Here is a 27136-nt window from a genome sequence, read left to right as displayed (position 1 = left end):
TATATCTATATATATATCTATATATATATATCTATATATATATCTATATATATATCTATATATATATCTATATATATATCTATATATATATCTATATATATATCTATATATATATCTATATATGTATCTATATATATATCTATATATGTATGTATGTATGTATGTATGTATGTATGTATGTATGTATGTATGTGTATATATATATATATATATATATATATATATATATATATATATATATATATATATATATATATATATATATATATATATATATATATATATATATATATATATATATATATATATATATATATATATATATATATACACATCTGTGTTTGAGGAAGCTCAGCAAAAGCTCAGTGAAAATTTGTAATCACAATTTTAAAAAACAAAAGTTTATTCTGGTTTTTCAACTTCACAAAACAAAATTCTCAGGCAACCAAAATATGCAACAAGTAATAAATTAGATGGTAAACAATTCAGAAAGCCGTCTCGCGTCTTATGCAATTCAGTCCAAGTAGGCCTGAACCAGAGGAAACACGGAGTCATCAAAAAGTGTCTACAAAAGTAACAAAACCCGAAATTATTTCCTTCCCCATTAACTTAAACCAATTTCTTGACTTAGGAAGGGCACACCCTGGGAACACCAAAATTAAGAAAACGCAAAAGGCTTCTTTCCAAGGGAAGCACATTAAAATTAATATCAAGTTGGCATCATCAAGGTCAAAGGTTTCAGAAACTACACGTCAAACAAAAATTGCTGCCTTTTGTATTTTTGCAATAACTGGTTTATAATCACAAGTCCAACAGAACAGTCAAAACCAAACAGCCCTCTCTAAGAATGCACCGCTCCGCACCGAGCGTGTGGGTCCTCAAAATGCAAGAGGCCAAAAACATGAAGGGCTTGAGAAGAAGAAGCTCCTGCTTTGAGATATTTAACTCGGGCAGAGCTTCATATCTCTCTCAAACATTATCCACACCAAGGAAAACGACCATGAATAGGTCGCGGGATCAAATGTACCCACAGCTTCGGAAAATGTGCGACGTGCGAGTTTGTCAGCACATTGGGCAGGGGATGCAACTCAAGCGGTTGTAATAAGAACACAAGAAAAGGATCTTCAGCACCATTCGAATACCAGAGACAATAATAATCACTGCAGACAAGGCTGTGGAAAGTACCTAGAGATAACCCCAAGATGAATGAGTGATGGGTGGGCACAAAACTAAAAACGCTTTATTGAATGACAAACCGATTGAAGCACCATCCTCTGGTTCAGCTGTGGTTTACCTTCTTGAAGCGAATCACCCTGGAAGCTGCTGCGATGCGATTTGGATTGCAATCCATGTGTCGAGGAGGCTTCCGCAATACCTGCGCGGCTGTGGGACATGGGGCCCCTTGCGCGACCAAGTCTCCGGGCCCACTGTCCTTCGAACCGTCGGACAAAAGTTTGTGATGTAGCAGGAGCAGGACCACAACCACAAGTGTGCTAATAAGCGTGGCCGTCTGCAGAGTGAGCGACGTGGAAGAGCACACGCTTCCCTTTTGAAGATCCGCCAGCTCTCGTGCCGCTTCCTGCAACCCAGGATTGAGATCCACTGCCTGGTGGAAATGAGCTGCGGCACTCGCTTCATCTCCAGCTGCCTTCAACATCTCCCCTGCCGGAAGATGCAACATCAAGGATTTCAGAAGGTCTATCCGAGGCTAGGTGTTGCACATTGCACAAATAAGGTCTATCCGAGGCTAGGTGTTGCACATTGCACAAATAAGGTCTATCCGAGGCTAGGTGTTGCACATTGCACAAATGAGGTCTATCCGAGGCTAGGTGTTGCACATTGCACAAATAAGGTCTATCCAAGGCTAGGTGTTGCACATTGCACAAATAAGGTCTATCCAAGGCTAGGTGTTGCACATTGCACAAATAAGGTCTATCTGAGGCTAGGTGTTGCACATTGCACAAATAAGGTCTATCCGAGGCTAGGTGTTGCACATTGCACAAATAAGGTCTATCTGAGGCGAGGTGTTGCACATTGCACAAATAAGGTCTATCCGAGGCTAGGTGTTGCACATTGCACAAATAAGGTCTATCCGAGGCTAGGTGTTGCACATTGCACAAATAAGGTCTATCCGAGGCTAGGTGTTGCACATTGCACAAATAAGGTCTATCCGAGGCGAGGTGTTGCACATTGCACAAATAAGGTCTATCCGAGGCTAGGTGTTGCACATTGCACAAATAAGGTCTATCCGAGGCTAGGTGTTCCATATTGCACAAATAAGGTCTATCCGAGGCTAGGTGTTGCACATTGCACAAATAAGGTCTATCTGAGGCTAGGTGTTGCACATTGCACAAATAAGGTCTATCCGAGGCTAGGTGTTGCACATTGCACAAATAAGGTCTATCCGAGGCTAGGTGTTGCACATTGCACAAATAAGGTCTATCTGAGGCGAGGTGTTGCACATTGCACAAATAAGGTATATCTGAGGCTAGGTGTTGCACATTGCACAAATAAGGTCTATCCAAGGCTAGGTGTTGCACATTGCACAAATAAGGTCTATCCGAGGCTAGGTGTTGCACATTGCACAAATAAGGTCTATCCGAGGCTAGGTGTTGCACATTGCACAAATAAGGTCTATCCGAGGCTAGGTGTTGCACATTGCACAAATAAGGTCTATCCGAGGCTAGGTGTTGCACATTGCACAAATAAGGTCTATCCGAGGCTAGGTGTTGCACATTGCACAAATAAGGTCTATCCGAGGCTAGGTGTTGCACATTGCACAAATAAGGTCTATCCGAGGCTAGGTGTTGCACATTGCACAAATAAGGTCTATCCGAGGCTAGGTGTTGCACATTGCACAAATAAGGTCTATCCAAGGCTAGGTGTTGCACATTGCACAAATAAGGTCTATCCGAGGCTAGGTGTTGCACATTGCACAAATAAGGTCTATCCGAGGCTAGGTGTTCCACATTGCACAAATAAGGTCTATCCGAGGCTAGGTGTTGCACATTGCACAAATAAGGTCTATCTGAGGCTAGGTGTTGCACATTGCACAAATAAGGTCTATCCGAGGCTAGGTGTTGCACATTGCACAAATAAGGTCTATCCGAGGCTAGGTGTTGCACATTGCACAAATATGGTCTATCCGAGGCGAGGTGTTGCACATTGCACAAATAAGGTCTATCCGAGGCTAGGTGTTGCACATTGCACAAATAAGGTCTATCCGAGGCTAGGTGTTCCACATTGCACAAATAAGGTCTATCCGAGGCTAGGTGTTGCACATTGCACAAATAAGGTCTATCTGAGGCTAGGTGTTGCACATTGCACAAATCATAACGAGGCTAGGTGTTGCACATTGCACAAATAAAATGAATCAAAGATTTCATTCTCCCCCGCACCTCCTCTCCTTCGCTTCCTGCCGTCCCCTCTCCCAACTTCCACCTCTGTAATCCTTTTACCATTAACCACCCAAACAATGTTTTCAAAATTCGCATCAGTAAAGGTCTTCCAGGAAGCGTCATGTTGTAATGTAGCCCGAGTAATTAGTAAGGCTTCGGAATAACTAGTGGGCCAGATGATTGCGTTATGATGCAACTTTAACAGATATGAACAGGTTTGAATATGCAACTACCACCAAGCTATTGTAGGGATGAGGGGAGGGTGGAACAACAATCTCCCATTTATGGAAGCAGAAATAATGCAGCCCCAGCCGGTTCACTAATGTCCTTCAAGGAAGAGATCATCTGCTCCACTTGGCCTGGTCATCATTTGAAGCCAGACAACAACTTTGTGGTTTACTCTCAACGCCCTCAGGAAGACTTGAAATGGTTTATGCAGAGGTAGTGCAACCCAAAACCTCAACCATTTAAAATGAAAGACTACATTTAGTAAGGAAAGCAAATGTACAGGAAAGAAAAAGAAAACCTGCACAAGTTCTGAATTATTAATCAACAAAATTCCGATTGCTTAACGGGTCACAAGATAATGACAAGTCATTACATTTTTTGGTGTCTGTTTACGCTCAATTGGCCCCGAACGTCAATTTGATTACCCACGTGACCTGCTACGTCATGTCGAGGATGTTTTTGCCGCGGTAGTTGTTATTCCTCCGCCGACGAAGTCGCCGGAGACATTTTGTTTTCAGGTTGTCCGTCCGTCCGTCCGTCCGTGATAGGTTTGCGTTAGCGCGATAACTTGAGAACGGCTAAAGGGATCTTAGTCAAACCTGGCACAGGTATGTATAATGACGTAAAGATGAACTGATTAGATTTTGGAGTCATGAGGTCAAAGGCCAAAGGTCAGAGGTCATGTTAGGTAAAAATACTGTTACCGGGATAACTTGTGAGCCAGTGATGAGATTCTGACCAAATTTGGTACAATTATGTAGAATGATGTAAACATTAAATGATTAGAATTTGGGTTCAAGAGGTCAAAGGATAAAGGTCAAAGTCTGTAATAGGTCTTTAACTTGAGAACGGCTGAAGTGATCTAATTCAAACTTGGTACAGATATGTATAATGATGTAAAGATTAAGTGATTAGATTTTGTTGGTCCCGAGGTCAAAGGTCAGAGGTCATGACAGGTAAAAATGTGAGAAATTGTGAATAGCTGAAGGGATTTAAACTTGGCAACGGTATGTATAATGATGTAAACGAACTGATTAAATTTTGGGGTCAATAGGTCAAAGGTCAGAGGTCATTTCAGGTAAAAATGTGCTAACTTGGGCACAGCTGAATGGATTTAAATCAAACTTGATACTGTAGCGGCTGCCGCTGGGGTTACACAATCGCCTTGCACCTATCAAGGACGCGGAGCGATCACCAGGCCGGGCTCGTCCAGGACGCCCGGGCAGGCCCGCGCTCGACTTGCCAGGCCTCGGTCGGGACGCCCGGGCAGGCTCGCCCTCGGCTTGCCAGGCCGCAGCCGGCCCGCGGGGCCACGCCCCCTGGCGCCAGGCCTGGGCAAACCCCCTGGCGGAATAGATATATATTGCCGACCGTAAAACGTTTTTCCCAGAGTGCCTGAGTGTTTGATTCTAATAAAGCAGCTCAGATGAATTCAAGCTTTTTGTCGCGTCCATTCTTTCGATCGACGTGGGAGCCACAGCTCCTTCATTGGTGACCTACCGACATGGACACGGCAGTGACGCTTAAACTGCCTACCTTCTGGGAGGCTCACGCGGCTGTTTGGTTCGCTCAGGCGGACTCTCAGTTCGCCCTGCGAGGCATCACCGCGGACGACACCCGCTTCCACCATGTTGTGGCGGCGCTTGGTTCCGCCACCGCGGCCCGCGCCTTGAGCCTCCTCGAGCACCCGCCGGCTGCTGACAAATACGGCGCGATTAAGAAGCTTCTCCTCGATGCTTTCGCCCTCCCAGCGGCGGAACGCGCACGGCGCCTGCTCGATTTGCCGGAGCTCGGCGACACGCGCCCTTCCGAGCGAATGGACTACATGCTTTCGCTGCTCGGCGAGCACTCTCCGGCATTCCTGTTCCGGGAGCTGTTCCTCCGTCAGCTGCCTAACCCGGTACGCCTCGCCCTGGCAAGCACGACGATCACAGATCCCCGGGCCCTTGCCAGAGAAGCCGACAAAATCTCCGCCGCGGGTCAGCGCATCGCAGCGGCGACATGGGACCCGCCGCCGCCTGATGCACCATCCATGGCGCCCGAGCACCCGGCGCGTTCGACGGCCGAACTGCCGACGCAATTGGCGGCCGCTATACCGAGCCGACCACGTTCAGCACGACGTCCGAAGCCTCCACCCGACCAAGCGTGGTGTTCCTATCATGCCAGGTTCGGACAGAAGGCCCGGACATGCCGACCCCCGTGCACCTTCGGCGGGTCGGGAAACGGCCAGGCCGGCGTTCATTACCTGCCATGCGCGCCGGCCACAGTCACACGGGCAACTTACTGTTCATCACGGATAAAGCGTCCGGACGGCGCTTCCTGTGCGACACCGGCGCCCAAGTGAGCGTCATGCCCGCCTCTGACCAGGACAGGCAATCCGCGGTTTGCGGCCCCTCCTTGGTTGCGGCCAACGGATCGACTATCCGCACCTTCGGCCCGCGCAACGTCACCCTCTGCTTCGGCGGCCAACGCTTCGCTTGGACGTTTGTAACCGCCAACGTGCCCATGGCTCTGCTCGGCGCCGACTTCCTCTGCGCACACGGACTGCTGGTGGACGTCCAACGGCGTCGTTTAATCAACGCTGAAACCTTCAGCTCCCTGGTATGCACATTGAGCAGCTCCGCGCCGACCGAGCTGGCATGCACCGTCCCGGCGGCGAACGAGTTTGCTCGCCTGCTCGCGGAGTTCCCGGCCCTCACGCGGCCGACGTTTTCGGCCGTCGCAGTACGGCATGGGATCGAGCACCACATACCAACCACGGGCCCGCCGGTCTACGCCAGGGCCCGCCGCCTCGACCCAGCCAAGCTTGCCGTTGCGAAGGCCGAATTCGACGCGTTGGAGCACCTCGGCATCGTGCGGCGCTCCGATAGCGCGTGGGCCTCGCCACTGCACATCGTGCCAAAGCCGGGGGGTGGATGGCGCCCGTGTGGCGACTACCGCCGTCTTAATGACGCTACAACACCCGACAGGTACCCGATCCCGCATATCCAAGACTTCTCCGCCCGTCTGGCGGGACGGGTCATTTTTTCAAAAATTGATCTCATACGGGGATATCACCAGGTACCTGTCAGGGCGGCCGACGTCCCTAAAACGGCAGTCATCACGCCGTTCGGCTTATTCGAGTTCTTGCGGATGCCGTTTGGTCTCAAGAACGCGGCTCAGGCGTTCCAGCGCTTGATGGACGGCGTGCTGCGTGACCTGCCGTTCCTTTTCGTTTACCTGGACGACATCCTCGTCGCCAGCACGTCCCGGGCCGAGCACCTCCTCCACCTCCGAACACTGTTCGGGCGCCTCAGCGAGCACGGCCTCATCGTCAACCCGGCCAAATGCCACTTCGGCACGACGGCCGTTGATTTTTTGGGCCACCACATCACCAAGAACGGGGCTGTGCCGCTGCCAACCAAGGTCGAGGCCATCACCACTTTCCCGCGTCCCCGCACCATAAAGGCCCTGCAGGAATTCCTGGGAATGGTGAATTTTTATCACCGCTTCGTGCCCCGCGCTGCTCAACTCATGCGGCCCCTCTACGAAGCCCTCCGGGGCAAGCCGGCCAAGCACGACATCGCCTGGTCCGCAGCAATGGATGCGGCCTTCCAAAGCTCAAAGCGGGCCCTCGCCGACGCAACACTGCTCGCTCACCCGGTGCTCAACGCTCCCATCGCCCTCACCACGGATGCCTCCGACTACGCGGTGGGCGCCGTACATGAGCAATGGGTGAACGGGGTTTGGCAGCCACTCGCTTTTTTCAGCCGGCAGCTCCGGCCGAACGAGCTCAAATACAGCACGTTTGACCGGGAGCTCCTCGGTCTACACCTGGCCGTCCGCCATTTCCGCCACCTCCTGGAGGGCCGACCTTTCACGGCGTTCGTCGACCACAAGCCGTTGGTTTACGCCATGGCCAAGGTCACGGAGCCATGGTCGGCCCGCCAACAGCGCCACCTCTCCGCCGTGTCGGAGTTTACCACGGACATCCGGCACGTCGCCGGCAAAAACAACGCCGTGGCCGACTGTCTTTCCCGGGCCAGCGCGAACGCGGTCCACCTGGGCGTGGATTTTGCGCTCATGGCGGCGGACCAAACCACCGACACCACGGTGCAAGCCCTCCGGGCGGCGGACACGGGCCTCCGCCTGGCCGACATCCCCTGCGCGGACACTGTCCTGCTCTGCGACGTCTCCCAAGGCCGGCCTCGCCCCATCGTGCCCGTCACCTGGCGACGCCGCATCTTCGCCTCCCTCCACGGCCTTTCCCACCCGGGCCGGAAAGCTTCCCAGAAGCTGGTGTCGGCGCGTTTCGTCTGGCACGGCCTTCGTCGGGACATCCGCGATTGGACCAGCGCCTGCACCGCCTGCCAACGGGCCAAGGTCCACCGACACACCCAGGCCCCGCTGGCACCTTTCACCGTGCCCGAACGACGTTTCGACCACGTCAACGTGGATCTGGTGGGCCCCCTTCCCCCATCACGAGGGTTCACACACCTGCTCACCATGGTGGACAGGACCACCAGGTGGCCGGAGGCCGTTCCCCTCGTCTCCACCACCACCGCCGACGTGGCGCAGGCCTTCATCGCCACCTGGGTCGCCCGCTTCGGCGCACCGGCGGACATCTCGTCAGACCGCGGACCACAGTTCACCTCCGAGCTGTGGGGCGCGGTCGCCCGCAACCTGGGGGTCAAGCTCCACCGTACTACGGCCTACCACCCCCAAGCAAACGGGTTGTGCGAGCGATTCCACCGCTCCATGAAGGCCGCGCTCATGGCCGGCCTTCAAGACGGCGGTTGGGCCGACCGGCTGCCGTGGGTCCTTTTGGGCCTTCGCACGGCCCCCAAGGAGGACCTCCAGGCATCCACCGCCGAGCTGGTCTATGGCCAGGTGCTACGCGTCCCGGGCGAATTCGTGCCCGACGCTACCAGCCCCTGGTCCGCAGCTCGCCAGCGCTCGGACCTCCAGGAGGCCGCCCGACGGTTTGCCCCCGTGCCGACATCCCACCACGGTGACCCCCAGTCCTACGTCCCCCCAGCACTCCGCACCGCGGAGTATGTTTTTGTGCGTCACGACGCACATCGGCGGCCACTCCAGCCGCCGTACGACGGGCCCTTCCGGGTGCTGCGACGGGACGACAAGTCGTTCGTCATCGACATCGGCGGCAGGTCGGACCGGATTGCAGTGGACCGCCTCAAGCCGGCGCACGTGGACGTCGACCACCCACCACGGGTGGCCCTCCCGCCGCGGCGAGGCCGCCCCCCGTCCACGGTGCCCCCCACTCGACCGCCCACCACCTCACCGGACCCCCTCCCACGACCCACCAGGGGTCGCTTCGGCCGGGTCATCAGGACCCCCCTCAAGTTGACCCTGCCGGTGCAAGTCGATTCTGGGGGGACGTGTGTAGCGGCTGCCGCTGGGGTTACACAATCGCCTTGCACCTATCAAGGACGCGGAGCGATCACCAGGCCGGGCTCGTCCAGGACGCCCGGGCAGGCCCGCGCTCGACTTGCCAGGCCTCGGTCGGGACGCCCGGGCAGGCTCGCCCTCGGCTTGCCAGGCCGCAGCCGGCCCGCGGGGCCACGCCCCCTGGCGCCAGGCCTGGGCAAACCCCCTGGCGGAATAGATATATATTGCCGACCGTAAAACGTTTTTCCCAGAGTGCCTGAGTGTTTGATTCTAATAAAGCAGCTCAGATGAATTCAAGCTTTTTGTCGCGTCCATTCTTTCGATCGACGTGGGAGCCACAGCTCCTTCAATACCAGTATTATAATGATGTAATAATGTGGGTGGTGGCATGTAAGTCAACGTCGTGACGTCGAAGGGTGCCCTTCTAGTTATAATTATTTTGACTATCAGAGGATTCTTCATCAGAAAACTTCGTCAAATTTCCTTTCCGGCGAGTCTGAAGGATTTGTACGGCCATTATCCGTTGCGTGCTGAGACGACCTTGCCTTTGATTACGTCATGCAGATGACATCATGACCATCGCAGTTTTTAGGGGGTACCCAATGGGCTTGCTTTTTAACTTTAACCTCAAAAATTATTGGAATTAAAAACCACATTCAGTTCATTGTGTATTAATTAAAAATCCAATGTAATCACATCAATAAAACTATAAGGCACTCAGTAGAGAGCATACCTACGCCAGGTGAACAGTTTACAGTTTGTATCGCAGAGTAGACCAGAAAATCACAATACAGAATCACATTTAATCGAAATCATCCGTCCACAACTTCCCACAGATATCCCACATCTGAGATATCCTGCTATGTATCGTTTTTGGCCCGATCTCCCAATGGTGAAGAATCCCTTGAAAAATTAAATAATTATCATTTCCGAATACATATTGAGATCTTCATCAAAATCGAATCAAATCGCCTTTGTCAGACACACAACCGGTCCACCAAATTTCGTCCAAATCCGTCCACAACTTTTTGAGATATTTTGTTTAGAAACAGACAGACAGGGGTGGAAACATAACCTCCGTTCACCTTTGGTGGCGGAGGTAAAAAAATTCCTCCTCCTCATGGATGCCAACCGATGGGGATTGTCAAGAAAGCAATCGCTTGAATAACAAACATGCACACACAGGAGAGGTACACGACAGAGCTGGTAACAGGTTGGGAGTACAACACACTGATGACAAGGACGAGAGAAACAGACACAGCCAATGGGCATTAGTTTACAATGAGGTCATTCACTCTACTTGTCCCTCTACCACGGCACGACCAATTCCTCCCGTTTACTTTTGCTCACCGAGGGAGAAGTGCTGGTACCAGACGCTGCATTGTGGTGGCTGAAGCTCCAGGGAACGCCAGGTAAGCATAATCGCATCTTCCAGGAAACCGTGGCTGAAGAGCAATCGAGCCAGGTCCTGCAGGACGTCCGGATGCTGCGGCGACGCTGCGAGAGCCTTGCGGAAGCACTCGATAGCATGGTACGCATTGCCTTTAACCCGCCAGTAGTTACCAATCTTTTTGTGCAATAAGACCTGGGACCGGAGCTGGTAAAATACAGGAAGTAAAAGGAGAGACAGGAAGTATAAGGAGAGACAGGAAGTATAAGGAGAGACAGGAAGTACAAGGAGAGACAGGAAGTACAAGGAGAGACACACCAACAAATGAGGTTTGCAAAGTCCAATGGTCTCACATCTGGGTCAGACTGCTCCAAAGCTTCACGCAGCTCCCATTCCAGAACGTTTATGTCCATAGAGCCTCCATTGGATGGGAGAATGAGGACCGCGGCGTCAGCATCAGGCCGAAAGCTCAGCAAGTGTCGGCAAGAGACCCCATCCAGCGCATCGTAGGCCGTCTCATTCACAGGCGTACCACATGTGAGAAGGCCTAAAGGAGTCTGCTTTGACCTGCAGAAAAGAAAAAGAAAAAACATTCAAGGAATAAAGTGGAAGCGTTCACGAAAAGAGAGCGGCAATCATATGTGTGGGAGGATTCCATGCTCAGCCAGAGTCGTCCAGATAGCTCAGATGGCAGAGGACTGGTACGGTTTTCCAGAGGACCTGGGTTCGATTCCTGGTCTGGGTGTGTAATTTTCCCACATATGTTAATTTTCTAATGTAAAATAAAAATTTGGTTGGGGAATCAAGGTTGTGTATACATTTCATTTTTAACCATATAAATGCACTCTGCGCTCACTTTTCAAATATAGAATTAAACAGAATTTTTTCATGGATTTGCTGTTCCACTCTGACACGGGTTACATTATTTGTCCCGTTAAGCTGTTCCTGCAGTTTCAGGATTTCATCCTCAACATGTTATACTTTTATGCTCATTTTGAGCATTATAAGCGCTGTATTGCTGACAAAATTGTCCAATGTGTGTGTTTAGTGTTTTCTCACCGTTGCTTTAAATGCCAGAAATCTCCTTTTGAGGCAACTAAGACACAACATAACTCTGTGACGACCTGTTTTTGGTTGGGGAGTGCATACACAATCTTAATTATTGTGCTTGGGTCGGAGGGTGGCGACGGTTAGAATAATTGCGCTATGATCTGAGAAACCAGATGGACAGATTTGGGATGATAAAATAAGACGTTCCAGAATGGGATTAACATAAAGCTTATCTAGTCGTGCAAGCACAAGGTTATTTAGGATGTGATGACACCAGGAGTATTTGCCTGATGGAAGGATGTTGCAACAGCCATATATCGATATAGCTTCTTTTTGTAATAGTCTCACAAGGGGTATTGCGGAGGCAGGGTGGGGTTCTGCGCTGTTCTTGTCAAGTTTGGGGTGGAGGGTACAGTTGAAGTCCCCGCTAATACAAATGTGATTATTTGGATTTTTGGGGCATTGTTGTTGTTGGTGTTGTATAGCCAAGAACAGTTCACTTGACCAAGCCCGTCGTCTGGAGACAGTTCATCGATCTCGCAGGAGCGACCTAGAGATACCCCACATCCACTATAGTGTCGCCCCACCTTCACAGTCAGGGCCACGACAGAGTTAGAGAGAGAGAGTTAGAGAGAGAGAGAGAGTGAGAGAGCGAGAGAGCGAGAGAGCGAGAGAGCGAGAGAGCGAGAGAGCGAGAGAGCGAGAGAGCGAGAGAGCGAGACAGACACACACACACACACACACACACACACACACACACACACACACACACACACACACACACACACAGAGAGACAGAGACAGAGACAGAGACAGACAGACACACAGAGAGGGAGAGACACAGAGAGAGAGAGAGAGAGAGAGAGAGAGAGACAGAGACAGACACACACACACACATAGAGAGAGAGCGAGAGAGAGCGAGAGAGAGAGCGAGAGAGAGAGAGAGAGAGAGAGAGAGAGAGAGAGAGAGAGAGAGAGACAGAGACAGACACACACACACACATAGAGAGCGAGAGAGAGAGAGACAGAGAGAGAGAGAGAGAGAGAGACAGAGAGAGAGAGAGAGAGAGAGAGAGAGACAGAGACAGAGACAGAGACAGAGACACACACACACAGAGAGAGAGAGAGAGAGAGAGAGAGAGAGAGACAAGAGAGAAAGGGCCGATCCATGGAGACCGATAGGCACTCTGATCGTGACCGCGCTGCCCTGATGGAAGAATGGTGAAGATTTGGTCCCCGACCTTCGTTTATGGGGCACAACCACCACTAAGAAGCATCCCCAATAGTAGTGGGCATTCTGCGTACCAAGGGTAGTGAGGGATGTTTAAAGGTTGCCAAAGAATTATTGACGAGCTACAGATGTGATCGGGACATAGATATTTAAGACAGGATAAGGCTCCCCAAGGTATGAGAATTCTAAGGATGTGGAAAACCCTTTTTGTAATTCAGTAAAAACAAGTGATGAGGGGGAAAAGGAGGGCTATGGATTATTGCAAGGCATCCTTTTCAGGAGCCAGTATTACTCAAGAAAGAAACACCGGGGAAAAGTTTAGACCATTCTGCAACACACCTGTCATTTGCACCTGGTTCCTGTAGAAGGGCTAGGTCAACCTTTTTATTTAATAAAAAGTCTCGTACTTGAATTTTACGGATCGTGCTGCATCCTCCATTTATGTTTAAACTACAGATTTTGAAGCTCATTCTCATTTTGATGTAGAAAAGAAGGACCATAAGGCAGGACAATTCATTATTCTGACCGGTGACGGTTTCTTTAACCGGTGACGTTGGGAAGTGCTAAAGTTATAATCATCCGGGCACTTGATGATCATTTTAGCAGTTTATATGAATTGCGGTAAATTCTGGGAAAAAGGTATGAATCACCATATTCCTTTTATGAAATTCATCTTTAAGAGTTTAATATCAGAGGGAGACACTTGGGGAGCATCTTCTTTTATGTTCCTGCACTCACTAATAGTCATCTATGGTGGACTGTTCCAACGCCGTGTCACCATTCAACTCGTGGTCGGCCTAATCACACCCCTGCATTCTACCAGCCAGGTATTCACCCTTGGAGGGAAGGGATGGGGGTAAGAGGAGCAGCTTTTGGGGGCAGGGCAATGGCAGACTGCTGTGGGGTGGCCACGCTGATAATTCCGGGCTCAGCGATTAGGGTCGGGGGATCATCCAGGGTGATGTCCTCCAAGACTGGAAATCGGTTTTGAGTGGGGATGGATTTTTCAGGGCCAAGAGGAGAGATGTTGAAATGAGGATTTGGTGGGACAGTTTGAGAGTTTTCAGCTGAGGGTTTCGTAATTGGTTGGTCATTCTCATCTGCTGTTTTCGGTGCCTTTTCGCTTTTGATCAAACCATTTTGAATTTGAGCCACAAATTATCGACCCACGAAACAGAGGAAGTTTCTTATTGGTTAAGCGACATGATGTATCTCAGAGCGAAACATTGTACTAATGAGAACCGCGTCTGTGCTATGTACGAGCACAGTACATGCACACACAGAAGCTTTTGTCAAAGGCAAAGACAGCAACCAACCAAAATCTTCGTGCAAGGCCACAAGTATTCCATGACGTGAGGAAATTGCTTTCGATATACCTAAGGTCTGTGTTAGAGAATAGGGCATGGTCAAGTCTAAGCTTGTCTTTAAATATTTAAGGGGAATGGGGGGGGGGGGGGGTGGGGACACCCCGTCACAATCCCCCTCGGTCGCTTCACTCCATCGCACCATGGATCCTTTCCATCATCCGCTTTTTCTTCTCTCAGAGTTGGTGACGAGGTGACAGGTTCAGATCCCATACAATGTATTGCTTTGCCATTCTCTCTTGGTCAAAATCTTTCATTATTTTTTTTCTGGAACTATAGGCTCATGGAGGCGCTAAACATCAGCATAAGGCAGCGGGTTTAGACAGACGGACAGGATCAAAGGAGAATGGAAATACAAAGACATCGCAAGTGAGTGGGAGAAATGGGAGCAGTGTGGGAAGGGGGCATGTAAGAAGAGAAGAGAGCATCCCACAAGTCTATAATAAATGGAGTTTGCCAATCATTATAATGATCAGCTGCTTAGGAATAGCAATATTATAGTTTTAATTATAACAGGGCATTTGCCAATGCAGAAACCACTGTGGAATATACAAAACTGTAGATAAGACAATGAATGATCTATATTAAAGTAGATCTGTGCACGACGCCAGGGCAAATTCTTCCTACGACAATAGCCTCTCCTGTCCCTTTGGGAATAGGTGAGGCCAAACAACCTACAGGTAGTGGACAAAAAAAAATGGAAACACCTGAGTAAATGAAGGACACCAAGCAACAGCTTCCACAGGTGTGGGTTCATGTATAACTAGAACGGCACTCTCGACGTCGACCGATATGTATCCGCCCACATTATTCCATCATTATAAATACTTGTACCAAGTTTCAGTTAAATCCCTTCAGCTTTTCTCAACCATTACATTTTTACATGACATGACCGCTGACCTTTGACCTTTGATGCCAAAATCCAATCAGTTCATCTTTGCATCATAATATATACTTATACCAAGGTTGGTCAAATTCCCATCAATGGTTCACAAGTTAGCTCAGATAACATAATTTTAACCTCACGATACCTCTGACCTTTGACCCCAAAATCTAATCAATTCATCTCTACATCATTGTACATACACTACATGGCCAAAAATATGCGGACACCCTTTCTAATGAGTGGATTCGGCTGTTTCAGCCACACCCATTGCTGACAGGTATATATAATCAAGCACACAGCCAAGAAATCTCCATAGACAAACATTGGCAGTAGAATGTGTCGTACTGAAGAGCTCAATGACTTTCAATGTGGCACCGTCATAGGATGCCACCTTTCCAACAAGTCAGTTTGTCAAACTTCTGCCCTGCTAGGGCTGCCCCGGTCAACTGTAAGTGCCGTTATTGTGAAGTGGAAACGTCTAGGAGCAACAACAGCTCATCCGCGAAGTGGTAGGCCACACAAGCTCACAGAACGGGACCGCAGGAAAGGGCCTTCCCCAGGAGTGCTGAAGCACGTTGCGCATAAAAATCGTCTGTCCTCGGTTGCAACACTCACTACCGAGTTCCAAACTGCCTCTGGAAAAGTCAGCACAACAACTGTTCGTCGGGAACTTAATGAAATGGGATTCCATGGCCGAGCAGCCGCACACGAGCCTAAGATCACCATGTGCAATGCCAAGCGTCGGCTGCAGTGGTGTAAAACTCGCCGCCATTGGACTCTGGAGCAGTGGAAATGCATTCCCTGGAGTGATGAATCACGCTTCTTAATCGGGCAGTCCGACAGACGAATCTGGGTTTGGCGGATGCCAGGAGAACACTACCTGCATAGTGCCAACTGTAAAGTTTGGTGGAGGAAGAATAATGGTCTGAGGCTGTTTTCATAGTTCGGGCTCGGCCACTTAGTTCCAGTGAAGGGAAATCTTAACGCCACAGCATACAATGACATTGTAGACGATTGTGTGCTTCCAACTTTGTGGCAACAGTTTGGGTAATGCCCCTTCTTGTTTCAGCATGACAATGCGCCCGTGCACAAAGCGAGGTCCATACAGAAATGGTCTGTCCAGATTGGTGTGGAAGAACTTGACTGGCCTGCACAGAACCCTGACCTCAATCGCATCAAACACCTTTGGGATGAATGGGACCGCCGACTGCGAGCCAGGCCTAATCGCCCAACATCAGTGCCTGACCTCACGAATGCTCTTGTGGCTGAATGGAAGCAAATCCCCGCAGCAATGTTCCAACATCTAGTGGAAAGCCTTCCCAGAAGAGTGGAGGCTGTTATAGCAGCAAAGGGGGGACCAACTCCATATTAATGCCCATGATTTTGGAATGAGATGTTCGACGAGCACATAAGGGTGCGATGTTGGGGTGTCGACATACTTTTGGCCATGTAGTAGTGTACCTGTACCAAGTTTGACTGAGATGCCTTCATCCGTTCTTAAGTTATCACAGTAACGAAAACCTATCATGGACAGATGCATGCACTGATGGACGGACATAATGACATATTTCACCCGGAAACATAAGGAAACATATTTCCACCCGGAAACATAATGCCTCCATTGGCGGCATTATGTAAAAAAAAAATGGTGCACAGGTCTAGTTGCCTATTAATTATAGGTAGCAAGTCTACAAGAGGATACCCCTCAAAGTCCCCATCCACAGAGCACGTGTGGTTTACCAATGGTTCGATTAGCATGACACCGATGTTGTCCATAGGTCACAGCCTTCTCACTCACCAGATCTGAACCCAATTGAGCATTTATGGGATATTCTAGAATGCCACCTGAGACAGTGTTTTCCACCTCCATCAAACAGGTGAGTTGATTGACTTTCTCATGGAAGAACGGTGCCGCACCCCTCCTGCAGAATTCCAGACGTATGCAGGCCGCACGTGGTGGCCCAACACCCCATTAAGTGACTTTACATTGGTGTTTCCATTTATTTATTTTGGTCCACTACCTGTGTATCTGCATGCGGATTCACACAACGATTACAATAACCTACCCCGTCCCTTCAGGAATGGGCAAGGCTGATAAAACTGTCTTCAGGTGGGACTGGAATTCTGTTGAATTTTTTTTTTCTGAAATAAAAAAACAATTTCTGAATTTTTTTTCCAGAAATTGTGCACCAGATCTATTAATCTGTGATCAAAATCAGATCCAAACCATTCACCAGATCAAAACAAGAATTGTGCCTATTAATAAGTGAGGTAGAGCAAGAGAAATGAGCGTAAACATCAAACGTAAAGCCATCAGACAGATCTTGCAACATGGCGTGGATGAGATGGTTTTTGAGACAAAGTACAGCCAGCAATTTGAAAATTCAAAAGTGCCGCCACTACTTTACCGAACGGTTCAACCATGTTGGAGCCTCTAATGGTGATCCACCTGAAGGATTACCTTTTGATTACCCCTGTAATACATATCCACTCAGGAGGATTCATAAAGCGAAGAGCACGTTTTGATAGAACAATATCCAAGGAATAAACACGAACCCCAAACCAGTTCAAACTCTTGCTTCGACAGGAAAACACTCGGGTGTGCGGGCACCGTAATCTACAAGAGGGATTTTAAGGTGTTTCCGCCGGCTCGAGAGCCAAAAGAACTTTGCACCTGCTGCCATGCGCATCTTGCATATTCACTAGTTCATGTAGAAGTCCGAGGAAGATAGCGTGTGGCACGCAATTACATGTACAAGTCGGTGTACTTCTAAAATCAGGACTGCAATGCATTTCATGAAGCCAAGCACCTTCCAAAACAGGTCGAAGGGGAAGCCGATGTTTGTTTTTTGTTAACAAAGCGGCTGAGCTTTGGGGAAATTCATTTCAATCACGTTCAAAGTCAGATTGAAGTCATGAGCCAACAAAATGGCCAACCTGAGAGAAGGAGGTCTTTTGGCTCAATCTCAGATCGAGTAGTGTCAATGATGGCCTCTACCGTATCCATGAGTACAAGGGTCCCAACATCAGTGCCGAACCATTTTTTATGCTCACTCCTGCGGTGCCTCAGCCCAATGGGCGAAGGGGTATTGTCGTCCCGGGCGTCGTCCAGGCGCCCGGGCGTCCGTCAACTTTTGGTTTCCGTCAATTTCGAGCAGAACGGCTTGTCCGATTAAATCCATTTGTGCAGTGTGTGTTGGGGTTGAGTCGAGGAAGGTTCATGGGCGCGTTGCGAATTTCAATATGGCCGCCACGGCAGCCATTTTGAAATTGGTTTCCATCAATTTCGAGCAGAACGGGCTTGTCCGATTAAATCCATTTGTGCAGTGTGTGTTGGGGTTGAGTCGAGGAAGGTTCGTGGGCGCGAAATGGGTTCATGGGTGAAAATTTCTTTACTGCAAGATCCTACTCGGTATACAACTTCGCTTCAAATAAAAAATTATCATCAATGCTTCCTTTAACCATGCATGGGCTGAGGGGTAACGCCGCTGTGCGGTGCTATTTTTAAAATTATTATTGGGGGGTTTTTTGTACACGAAGTCGACAAGCGTTAAGGAGACAGAGCAGGTGGCGAACAAGTTGGATGCAGGAACCAACTCCGAATCACAGAAATGGAAGAGAAAATGGGGAAAGAAGATTAACCTTGAGGAAGGTCGTGCTGTAAGTTCAGAGAGGCAGTTATGGACCGAGCGTCTGTGCGGCCGACAGGTTGCGGTAAGAAAACTGTGTAAAGAAGATGAGGAGGAAGATATCAAGATGAAGAAAAAGTACATGTGGGATGTTCCTGGTGGAGAGGTACGGAAAATGTATGTAGAATCAGGCTATGCTCGCAGCTCGTGGAAGATACGCTTTTTGCATACGTCCAGTTGTTTGCGTGTGGCTGGTGAAAGATGTGTTTTAGAACTGTGTTATGCTTGCAACTCGTAGAATAGAAACAATTTTGCACCCGCAAAAAAAAAAAAACACGAATACGCGGGACACAGGGCCATGAATGCAGAAGCAGGTTGCAATTTATCAACCAGGAATACACGGAACCTGCGTGTGCTGGGAGGGCAGATGTTGGGGTCCGGACCTCAAAAACCATCTGGTCGACAATAAGGCTCGTGAGGAGCTTGTGCATGCACCACACGAAACCGAGAACAGAGCAGAAAAGGTAATGACACATCAATGTACATTCAACATAAACGGCAAGAACATTTGGACACGATGGACAAGCAAACAGAATATGGCACTTGAACCCGAGTTAAAGCCAAGAAGGGGAAGTAATAGTCAGGGCCCTTAGGGATATTTTGGGGCCGTTTGGTTCAAATTCTTCCAAAAGCACCAAATTTGGCCCAGATGTTGCCCATGCCATACTCTTTCGATTTTTGACGGGCGCCAAGACGGGCGCCCCCCCCCCCCCCGGGGGCCCCATATTGGCGAAATACTAAATGGCCGCCACCCGGATTAGAGGAAAATCAGTTAAATAACCAAAAGGGTTGGAATCATGTATGATACCACTTTTCAGGGGTTTTCGAGGTCGAGGAATCCAATTATGATGTTATTTTGATGATTCGAGGTCAAGGTCAACCCTCAAGGTCATCTTAAAGGTCATTTTTGAGTCAAACATGTCGGTTTTTGAGTTTTTTGTCAAGATTTACGCGAGGTTCACCATTTTATCTTTCTGGGTTGGGTAATCGAACTCTGACCTTATTTTTGACAATTAGAGGAAATCTTTACATGTCTATTTCCTAATTTTCAGGCATATGCAGTTCGTCAGTCTAATTACAAAGGTACGGATTTTGATGTTTTATGAACTGTATGCCATATCCTTGTGTTTAATTTTTGTGCGATCATGATCCGGGTTCATGTATACATGATTGTATACATGTCATAAATATGACGTCATAGGTCATGTGACCTGGCGGCCATATTGGATTTTATGAAAACCTTAAAAATGGATCCCTGCCTTCATTTTTCGATCGATTCATTTTGAACTTTGACCACTTATAGTACGCCATGTGATTGGATGCATGTCCTAATTATGACGTCATAGGTCAGGTGACATGGCGGGATGGACCGGTATGGTCCCCAGATCATACCGCCCTTGGCGCCCGTCAAAAATCGAAAGAGTATGGCATGAGCAACATCTGCGCCAAATTTGATGCTTTTGGAAGAATTTGAACCAAAATATCCCTAAGGGCCCTGACTATAATGGGAACATAGGTTTCGTCTGGAGATTCATTGCTCGACAAATTAACCGAAAGCAGGATAATTTCAGTTGAAGAAAATACCAAAGCAATACTGCAGACAAATACTACAGAAGAGATCTAAAGAGGGAATGTGCACGACAGCTCAGAGAATTATTGTGACATGGTCAAGCATTTTCTGTTTCTAATGTACCATACTTTGATAGTGATACGGAGCACCGGTTCTGCCGAAGCACTAGTTTATTGGCCTATGGTCATGCTCGGTGGTTTGCCATCCGTCTCACAGCAGGAGATATGGCAGGAATTTGTAATTTGTTTTGGGTGCCGGCGATAATTCGCCTCCTCTTCGCTTGACACAGTGAAATCTTTACTGTCCACCAACGAATGCTGGAAGACAGGATGTTAGTCCCTACATTTTTGGGGTTTTTTTGTACACTTAGTCGAGGCTCGTGTAAGAGCTAACACAGAACATATAGTAAAGGGAGCGGGAGACAAGAGGGGGAGAGAGGTAAGCACAGCAGTAGAGAACAGGGACATCGGGAGATCTGTGGAAGAGAGACGGCTAGGGCATGGTGCACAGGATAAACAAGATGGGCACCACATGGAATTTCAGGAAAGAAAACAGGGAATTTGAAGGAGGTGGTTTTGGGGTGGATTAACGGGGATAGAAAAGATCAAGGTTTTGGATGGGGGACTATAAGAGATGGTGGTGAACAACTGTTTTAAAGACCTGGAGGGAGGAGTGGGATTGAAGAGAGTGAGGGAGTTTGTTCCAGAGGCAGGAGAAAAGAGGAATAAAAGAGTGAAGGTGAGCAGAGAGTCCTGATTTTTGTAGTTTCACCAAAGAGGTGTTGTCGGCAGATCTTGTGTGTCCTGTAGGAATATTTATGGGACAGAGCACAGACAGAGCTGGGGGAGCAAAGCCAGAGAGGAGTCAGTACAAGACAAAGACCACCAACCTGCCTGTGGTGAGAGAGAAAGGCCCTCAGAATCGGCTTCATCGTGGGAGATTCCAATGATTCTTAATGCTTTGGTTTCAACCGTGTGAAGCCGAGTTAGGTGTGATGCAGGAGCACCAGCCCAGAGGGGAGAGCAGTATTCCATTGAGCTGCGGATTAAAGCCTTGTATGTGGTGAGGAGCTCAGAAGTGCCCAGAAAGGACTTTGCACGACGGAGGATGCCCAGTCGGCGACTGGCTTTGGAGGCCAGATTGGGAATGTGGTTTTCCCAGGAAAGATCCTGGCAGATAGTGAGACCCAAAAGCTTGAGTGACAGAACTTCGAGAGGATTGTTGAGAAAGTAGATGGGAGGGTTTTCCAGTCGGTCTTTTCAGAGAGACATCGTAAGAGTGTGAGATTTGTCAGGAATGAAGGACATGTTCCACTTGTTTGCCCAGTCTGTGATTTTGTCCAGGTCTGCAGAGAGTGAGGAGGCTGCAGACTGCCGATCTGAGGGATTAAGAATGGAGCGGCAGATAGTGGAGTCATCAGCAAAGAGATAGAGAGGATTTCAAGAGAGTTGGAGAGATCATTGATGAAGACCAGAAAAAGCACAGGGCCCAGAACACTGCCTGGAGGAACTCCGGACTGGTTTAATTTCACTTAAGTGTAACTCAATTAACCATTTAAATTCAATGCAACTTTAATGTCCATCCAAGGGACGGCACACACGTTTACGAATCACCCTGCCTGTGAAACACCAGCACGACGGTTCATAGTTGGGTCAGGATTTGAACCCAGGCGAGACAGCTTAGAGGTGAGTGTATGTACCTCTTGGCCAACCTGCCAGCCTCCAATACTTTTATGGCACAGAAAAAGAGATTTGTAAAATGTTTTCGTTTGGTAATGTTTTTTTGTTTTTGCAAATGTCCATGAAATAACTACTTCCTCATGACGACAAAAGCCAAATGTAGAGGAGAAAGTTCCGAAAAATAAATAAATAATTTACAAAGAACAGCTGCTGAATAGCTCCGTTCACCACACATGCACGGAAGGAGCCCATGCAGACGCATTACAAAACCGCTTCACATGGAAGTGTCACCATATTGGCAGGTTGGTGGGATACCTCAGAGCTAGTGCGCTCAGCATTGAGCAGTCTAATTTGGATTCAATTCTCAGAGGGATAAAAAAACTGTCAACCTGGCGTTTTGCACGCAGGGCAAGGCAACTGCAAGTGAGCAATCTGCCAGGTGGGGACCTTAAGCCGGGGCAGTGTGTGCCGGTTAATGTTGAAGATTCCCCCAGGTCAACAAATCCCAAATTCCTGCCCCGGTGTGAATTGCATAAGCGGTGCAGTCACACCAATGGTAAATGATGCAACCAGAAACCTTGTGCTGCATACGCTCAATTGAATCATGTCGGTGACTTAACTACAATTTTCAATAGAAAATTTATTGTTTCTGCATGGCATTCCCAAAATACTGGAACCCGAGAAATGCAATTCTGTGCGCAACCATTGTGAGGTGGTGAGTCTTCATAAAAAATACCTTCCTTTCACAACAGCACATATGACACGCAGTTACAATGATAATGAAAGATAATAACTGGAGCGAAATTGACAGTGCACCATTGCAATTCCCCATGTTTCACACTTACAGTGCATTCACAGAAAGTATTCAGACCCCTTCACTTTTTTCACATTTTGTTATGTTGCAGCCTTATGCTGGAATCGTTTAAATTCATTTTTTCCCTCATCAATCCACACTCAATACCCCATAATGACTAAGAGAAAACAGGATTTTAGAAAGTTTTGCAAATTTATTGAAAAGAAAAAACTGAAATATCACATTGACATAAGTATTCATACCCTTTGCTATGACACTTGGAATTTAGCTCAGGTGCCTCCCATTGCTCTTGATCATCTTTGAGATGTTTCTACACCTTGATTGGAGTCCACCTGTGGTAAATTCAATTGATTGGACATGATTTGGAAAGGCACACACCTGTCTATATAAGGTCTCACAGCTGACAATGCATATCAGAGCAAAAACCAAGCCATGAGGTCGAAGGGAACTGCCTGCAGAGCTCAGAGACAGGATTGTGTCGAGGCACAGATCTGGGGAAGCCTACAAAAAATCTCTGCTGCATTGAAGGTTCCCAAGAGCACAGTGGCCTCCATAATTCTTAAATGGAAGAAGTTTGGAACAATCAGGACTCTTCCTTGAGCTAGCCACCCGGCCAAACTGAGCAATCGGGGGAGAAGGGCCTTGGTAAGAGAGGTGACCAGGAACCCGATGGTCACTCTAGCTGAGCTCCAGAGATCCTGTGTGGAGATGGGAGAAACTTCCAGAAGGACAACCATCACTGCAACACTCCACCGATCTGGGCTTTATGGCAGAGTGGCCAGACGGAAGCCAAACAGTTCAATCTTGGTTTCATCAGACCACAGAATCTTGTTTCTCACAGTCTGGGAGCCCTTTAGGTGCTTTTTTGCAAACTCCAAGCGGACATTCATGTGTCCTTCACTGAGGAGAGGCTTCCGTTGTGGCAAACTCGTATGTACGAGTTTCTCAATTGCTATGAACACCATTTTAGATGCTAGAAATGATTTGTGGCATGGTCACAAATATCAAATAACACACACACACACACACACACACACACACACACACACACACACACACACACACACACACACACACACACACACACACACACACACACACACACACCAGGAGTGGGTGTGGGTAGGTGGAGCAGCCTAATAAGAAGAAGAAGGAGGAGGAGGCAGTAACAAACAGACCAAATTTTACTTCAATGGAAGATGGACATTAAATACTGACTTCGTTCCTGGAAGTCCTTGCAGTATCCTCATGTTTTATACTTCTTCCCCCCCCCCCCCCCTTCCCACGCCTCCTCCTCCCAAGCCCTCTCCCTCCCACAGATCTCCCGATGTCCCTGCTCTCAAATGTTGTGCTTGTGTGCTTCCCCCTCTTGTCTACCACTTCCCTGATGATATGTTTTATGTGTCCGTTTTTTTTTTTGTGATTAATGTTAGCTCTTTCACGAGCCTCGATCTTGTATACAAAAAAAAAAGAAAAAAAAAAAAGGTGGATATGATTCTCTACCAAGCAGCCATTATACAAACAGACCATGACACTTTATAGGATCACTTTTAACAGCAATATACTTGCTTATACAAATTCCAGCTGATGTGACGTCTTTCGCATGGAACTTGATGATATACTGTTCCACGGCGCACACCATTATATTCTCCATCATGTTGGTTTTCCCCAGAAGGCTTTGGTCAGTGTTGGTGTCACTTCCTTTACAATTCTCCCAGGGTACGATAACCATCGCACAAATTTTTGAAATCAACTCGTTTTTACAAAAAAAAAAAAAATCACATGCACACAAGCTTTAACTTAGAGACTTCCAGAAAGGTGGAAATTAATCTAGGATCTGCAATACCCGTGTAATGGGAAAGCCGTGCACAGAAATTGTGCACAAACTACAAGAGCAAATTATACAACAGAGATAAGCGATGACGGCTATCTAGCCTGTAATGTGTCACCAACCCAAGTAGAATACACAATTCTATCCCTACAGGGTAAAAGAAGAGCACCTCGTCATTGAACAAGACTGAGCATTTATCAATGCAGAGCATCGCCGGCATATATATGTACAGTCAAATGAAAAAAGTAAGTACACCCCATGTAAAGTTTTGACTTTTTCAACAAATTTCAACATACAGCTATTTGATCTTCATTTCAACAATATTGATAGATAAAGGTGATATAATATAACAAATATCATGAAACATTTACATTTTGTAGTCCATTGTGTAATTTAAATAAACATAAATGCAAATTTCAGATGTGGAAAAACTAAGTACACCCTTGGCTCTAATAGGTGGTATTGCCCCCTTTGGCAGAAACAACCTCAAGTAGGCGTTTCTTATAACTGTCTACCAGTCTCCGACATCGACTGGGAGAAATTTTTGCCCACTCCTCCATGCAGAATTCTTTCAGCTGTGCGATGTTTGAGGGGTTTCTTGCATGCACAGCTCGTTTCAAATCCCCCCACAACATCTCGATGGGATTTAGATCCGGGCTTTGACTTGGCCATTCCAGAACCCTCCATTTCTTTCTTTTCAGCCATTCCTTGGTGGATTTACTGGTATGTTTAGGGTCATTGTCATGTTGCAAGGTCCACTTTCGGTTGAGCTTCAACTTTCCGACAGATGGCCTCACATTATCCTCAAGCACCCTCTGGTACAATGAAGAATTCATAGTGGATTCTATGATGGTGAGCTGCCCAGGCCCTGATGCAGCAAAGCTGCCCCAAACCATAATATTTCCACCACCATGCTTTACAGTTGGTATCAGGTTCTTGTGGTCAAACGCTGTCTTTGGTTTTCGCCAAACATGTCTTCTGGTACTGTGGCCAAATAGCTCTACCTTTGACTCATCTGTCCAGAGCACATTGTTCCAGAAGTGCTGGTCTTTGCCTCGGTGTTAATTTGCAAACTTTAGTCTTGCCCTGATGTTCTTTCTGGACAGCAAAGGTTTCCTCCTGGCAAACCTCCCATGTAGATCAAATTTGTGCAGCTTCTTTCTAATGGTAGACTTGTGCACTTTGACATCAACAGTGGCAAGAGCTACCTGTAGGTCCCGTGATGACATTCTGCGGTTCTTAGAGACTTCTTTCAGCATCTTGCGGTCTGCTCTCGGGCTGCACTTGCTGGGGCGGCCTCGCCTGAACAAGTTGGCAGTTGTTTGGAATCTTCTCCACTTGTAGATGATCTTCCGGACAGTCGAATGATTGATTTCAAATTGTTTGGAGATCTTTTTAAATCCCTTCCCAGACTCGTAGGCATCTATAACCTTCTTTCTGAAGACCTCAGAGAGCTATTTTGATCTAGGCATGTTGACGCCGCACACTTCAACAACAAAGAGCAAACCAAACTAAATGTCTGAGGTTTAAATAAGACAGGTTCCTCCAAGATCCTCTCTAACCATGTTCTAATCATTTGCACCTGAGCTGGTGTACCTGATTCTAATTTTAGGTATTTGAAGTAGTGATAAATGCAGGGGTGTACTTACTTTTTCACGTGACTGTACGTACATTAGTGAATCTTCTAAAACAGAATTATGTACATTAAAGTAAATCTACATGTGTGGATGGACACAGCCGAGTACACTCACAATTACAATAGGCGAGGCTAATAAACAGCCTGATGGCATGCGTGTGGACAGATTTACTTTGTGAAATGAGAGAAAGATCAGTATTAGCTGGCAGGATGGCCTTCACTCTCGAGGTACCCACACGCCTCTGAGCTGTGTAGCCTGGGGTTAAATCCCAGCACAGCTATAAACTATCATTCCGGTGTTTCACAGGCAGGGTGATCAATTAACGTGTGCGCCCATTCCTCGGATGGACGTTAAACTGGGATTCCTATTTGTCGGAATTAGTTGGTGGGCGCTAACATTGTGGCCTTCGTGAAGAGTAGGCAAGTTATCATTGCCACAGTGGCCAAATTACTGCCCTAACCTTCGTCAAACGTCAGGCCTGGCCAGGTTCGTGAAAGACATGGGCCAAAAATTTCCCCTGGGCAACCTCACAAGAACGTGGGAATAATTGGAAGAAGGAGAAGAAGGTTAAGGAGAAGAATAAGGAGGAGAAGAAGGATTGGGCAGGAGGAGAAGAAGAAGATCAGTATATAACCCTCTCTAACAGTGGCATACATGCTATAATTTATGATATACAACTACATGTGGATGGAAATCCTAAATATAGATGCTGTGTAGCCTTCCAATGAACTTTCAAACCACCTTCAAATACACCAGTACAAATGGTAGACCAGGATGCATGAATACCACATTGTACGCACCTGCCCTGCTGCAACAACATGCCACTTGGAGTGCGCTGGATGCATGATGGACATGGCTTCAGCTCAGATGACAGGGTTTTTGTCAGACTTCCCATTACAATGCTCATGATTGCATCATCCGCTCCATGCCAGTCCTCCTCCCACTCCATCTTCTGCCCAGAATCCTTTGCTCTCACCACAT

At 47.9% G+C, this 27136-nt stretch overlaps 1 protein-coding gene across 1 annotated transcript; it reads right to left on the bottom strand.

Moving 5' to 3' along the window:
- Positions 1-385: 385 nt before the first annotated feature.
- LOC144889340 (tetratricopeptide repeat protein 17-like) lies at positions 386-27136 on the bottom strand. The gene is made up of 4 exons (XM_078769527.1): positions 26956-27136; positions 10758-10971; positions 10365-10611; positions 386-1662 (listed from the first exon to the last, which is right to left on the bottom strand). Exons 1-4 carry the CDS (start codon positions 27102-27104, stop codon positions 1280-1282), a joined length of 993 nt encoding a protein of 330 aa, XP_078625653.1. The 5' UTR covers positions 27105-27136; the 3' UTR covers positions 386-1279.

The sequence above is a fragment of the Myxine glutinosa genome, unplaced genomic scaffold (assembly GCF_964187855.1).
Source record: "Myxine glutinosa unplaced genomic scaffold, kmMyxGlut1.1 SCAFFOLD_2883, whole genome shotgun sequence".
Lineage (NCBI taxonomy): Eukaryota > Metazoa > Chordata > Myxini > Myxiniformes > Myxinidae > Myxine > Myxine glutinosa.
Note: the sequence above shows the minus strand (reverse complement) of the source record. Positions and strands in the feature narration are given on the sequence as shown.

Coding starts and splice junctions, on each gene's coding strand:
- LOC144889340 (XM_078769527.1), bottom strand. CDS start 27,104: ATGGAGTGGGAGGAGGACTGGCATGGAGCGGATGATGCAATCATGAGC. Junction 10,612..10,757: donor TGGAGCAGTCTGACCCAGAT/GTGAGACCATTG, acceptor GTATTTTACCAG/CTCCGGTCCCAGGTCTTATT. Junction 1,663..10,364: donor GTACCAGCACTTCTCCCTCG/GTGAGCAAAAGT, acceptor ATCTTCCGGCAG/GGGAGATGTTGAAGGCAGCT.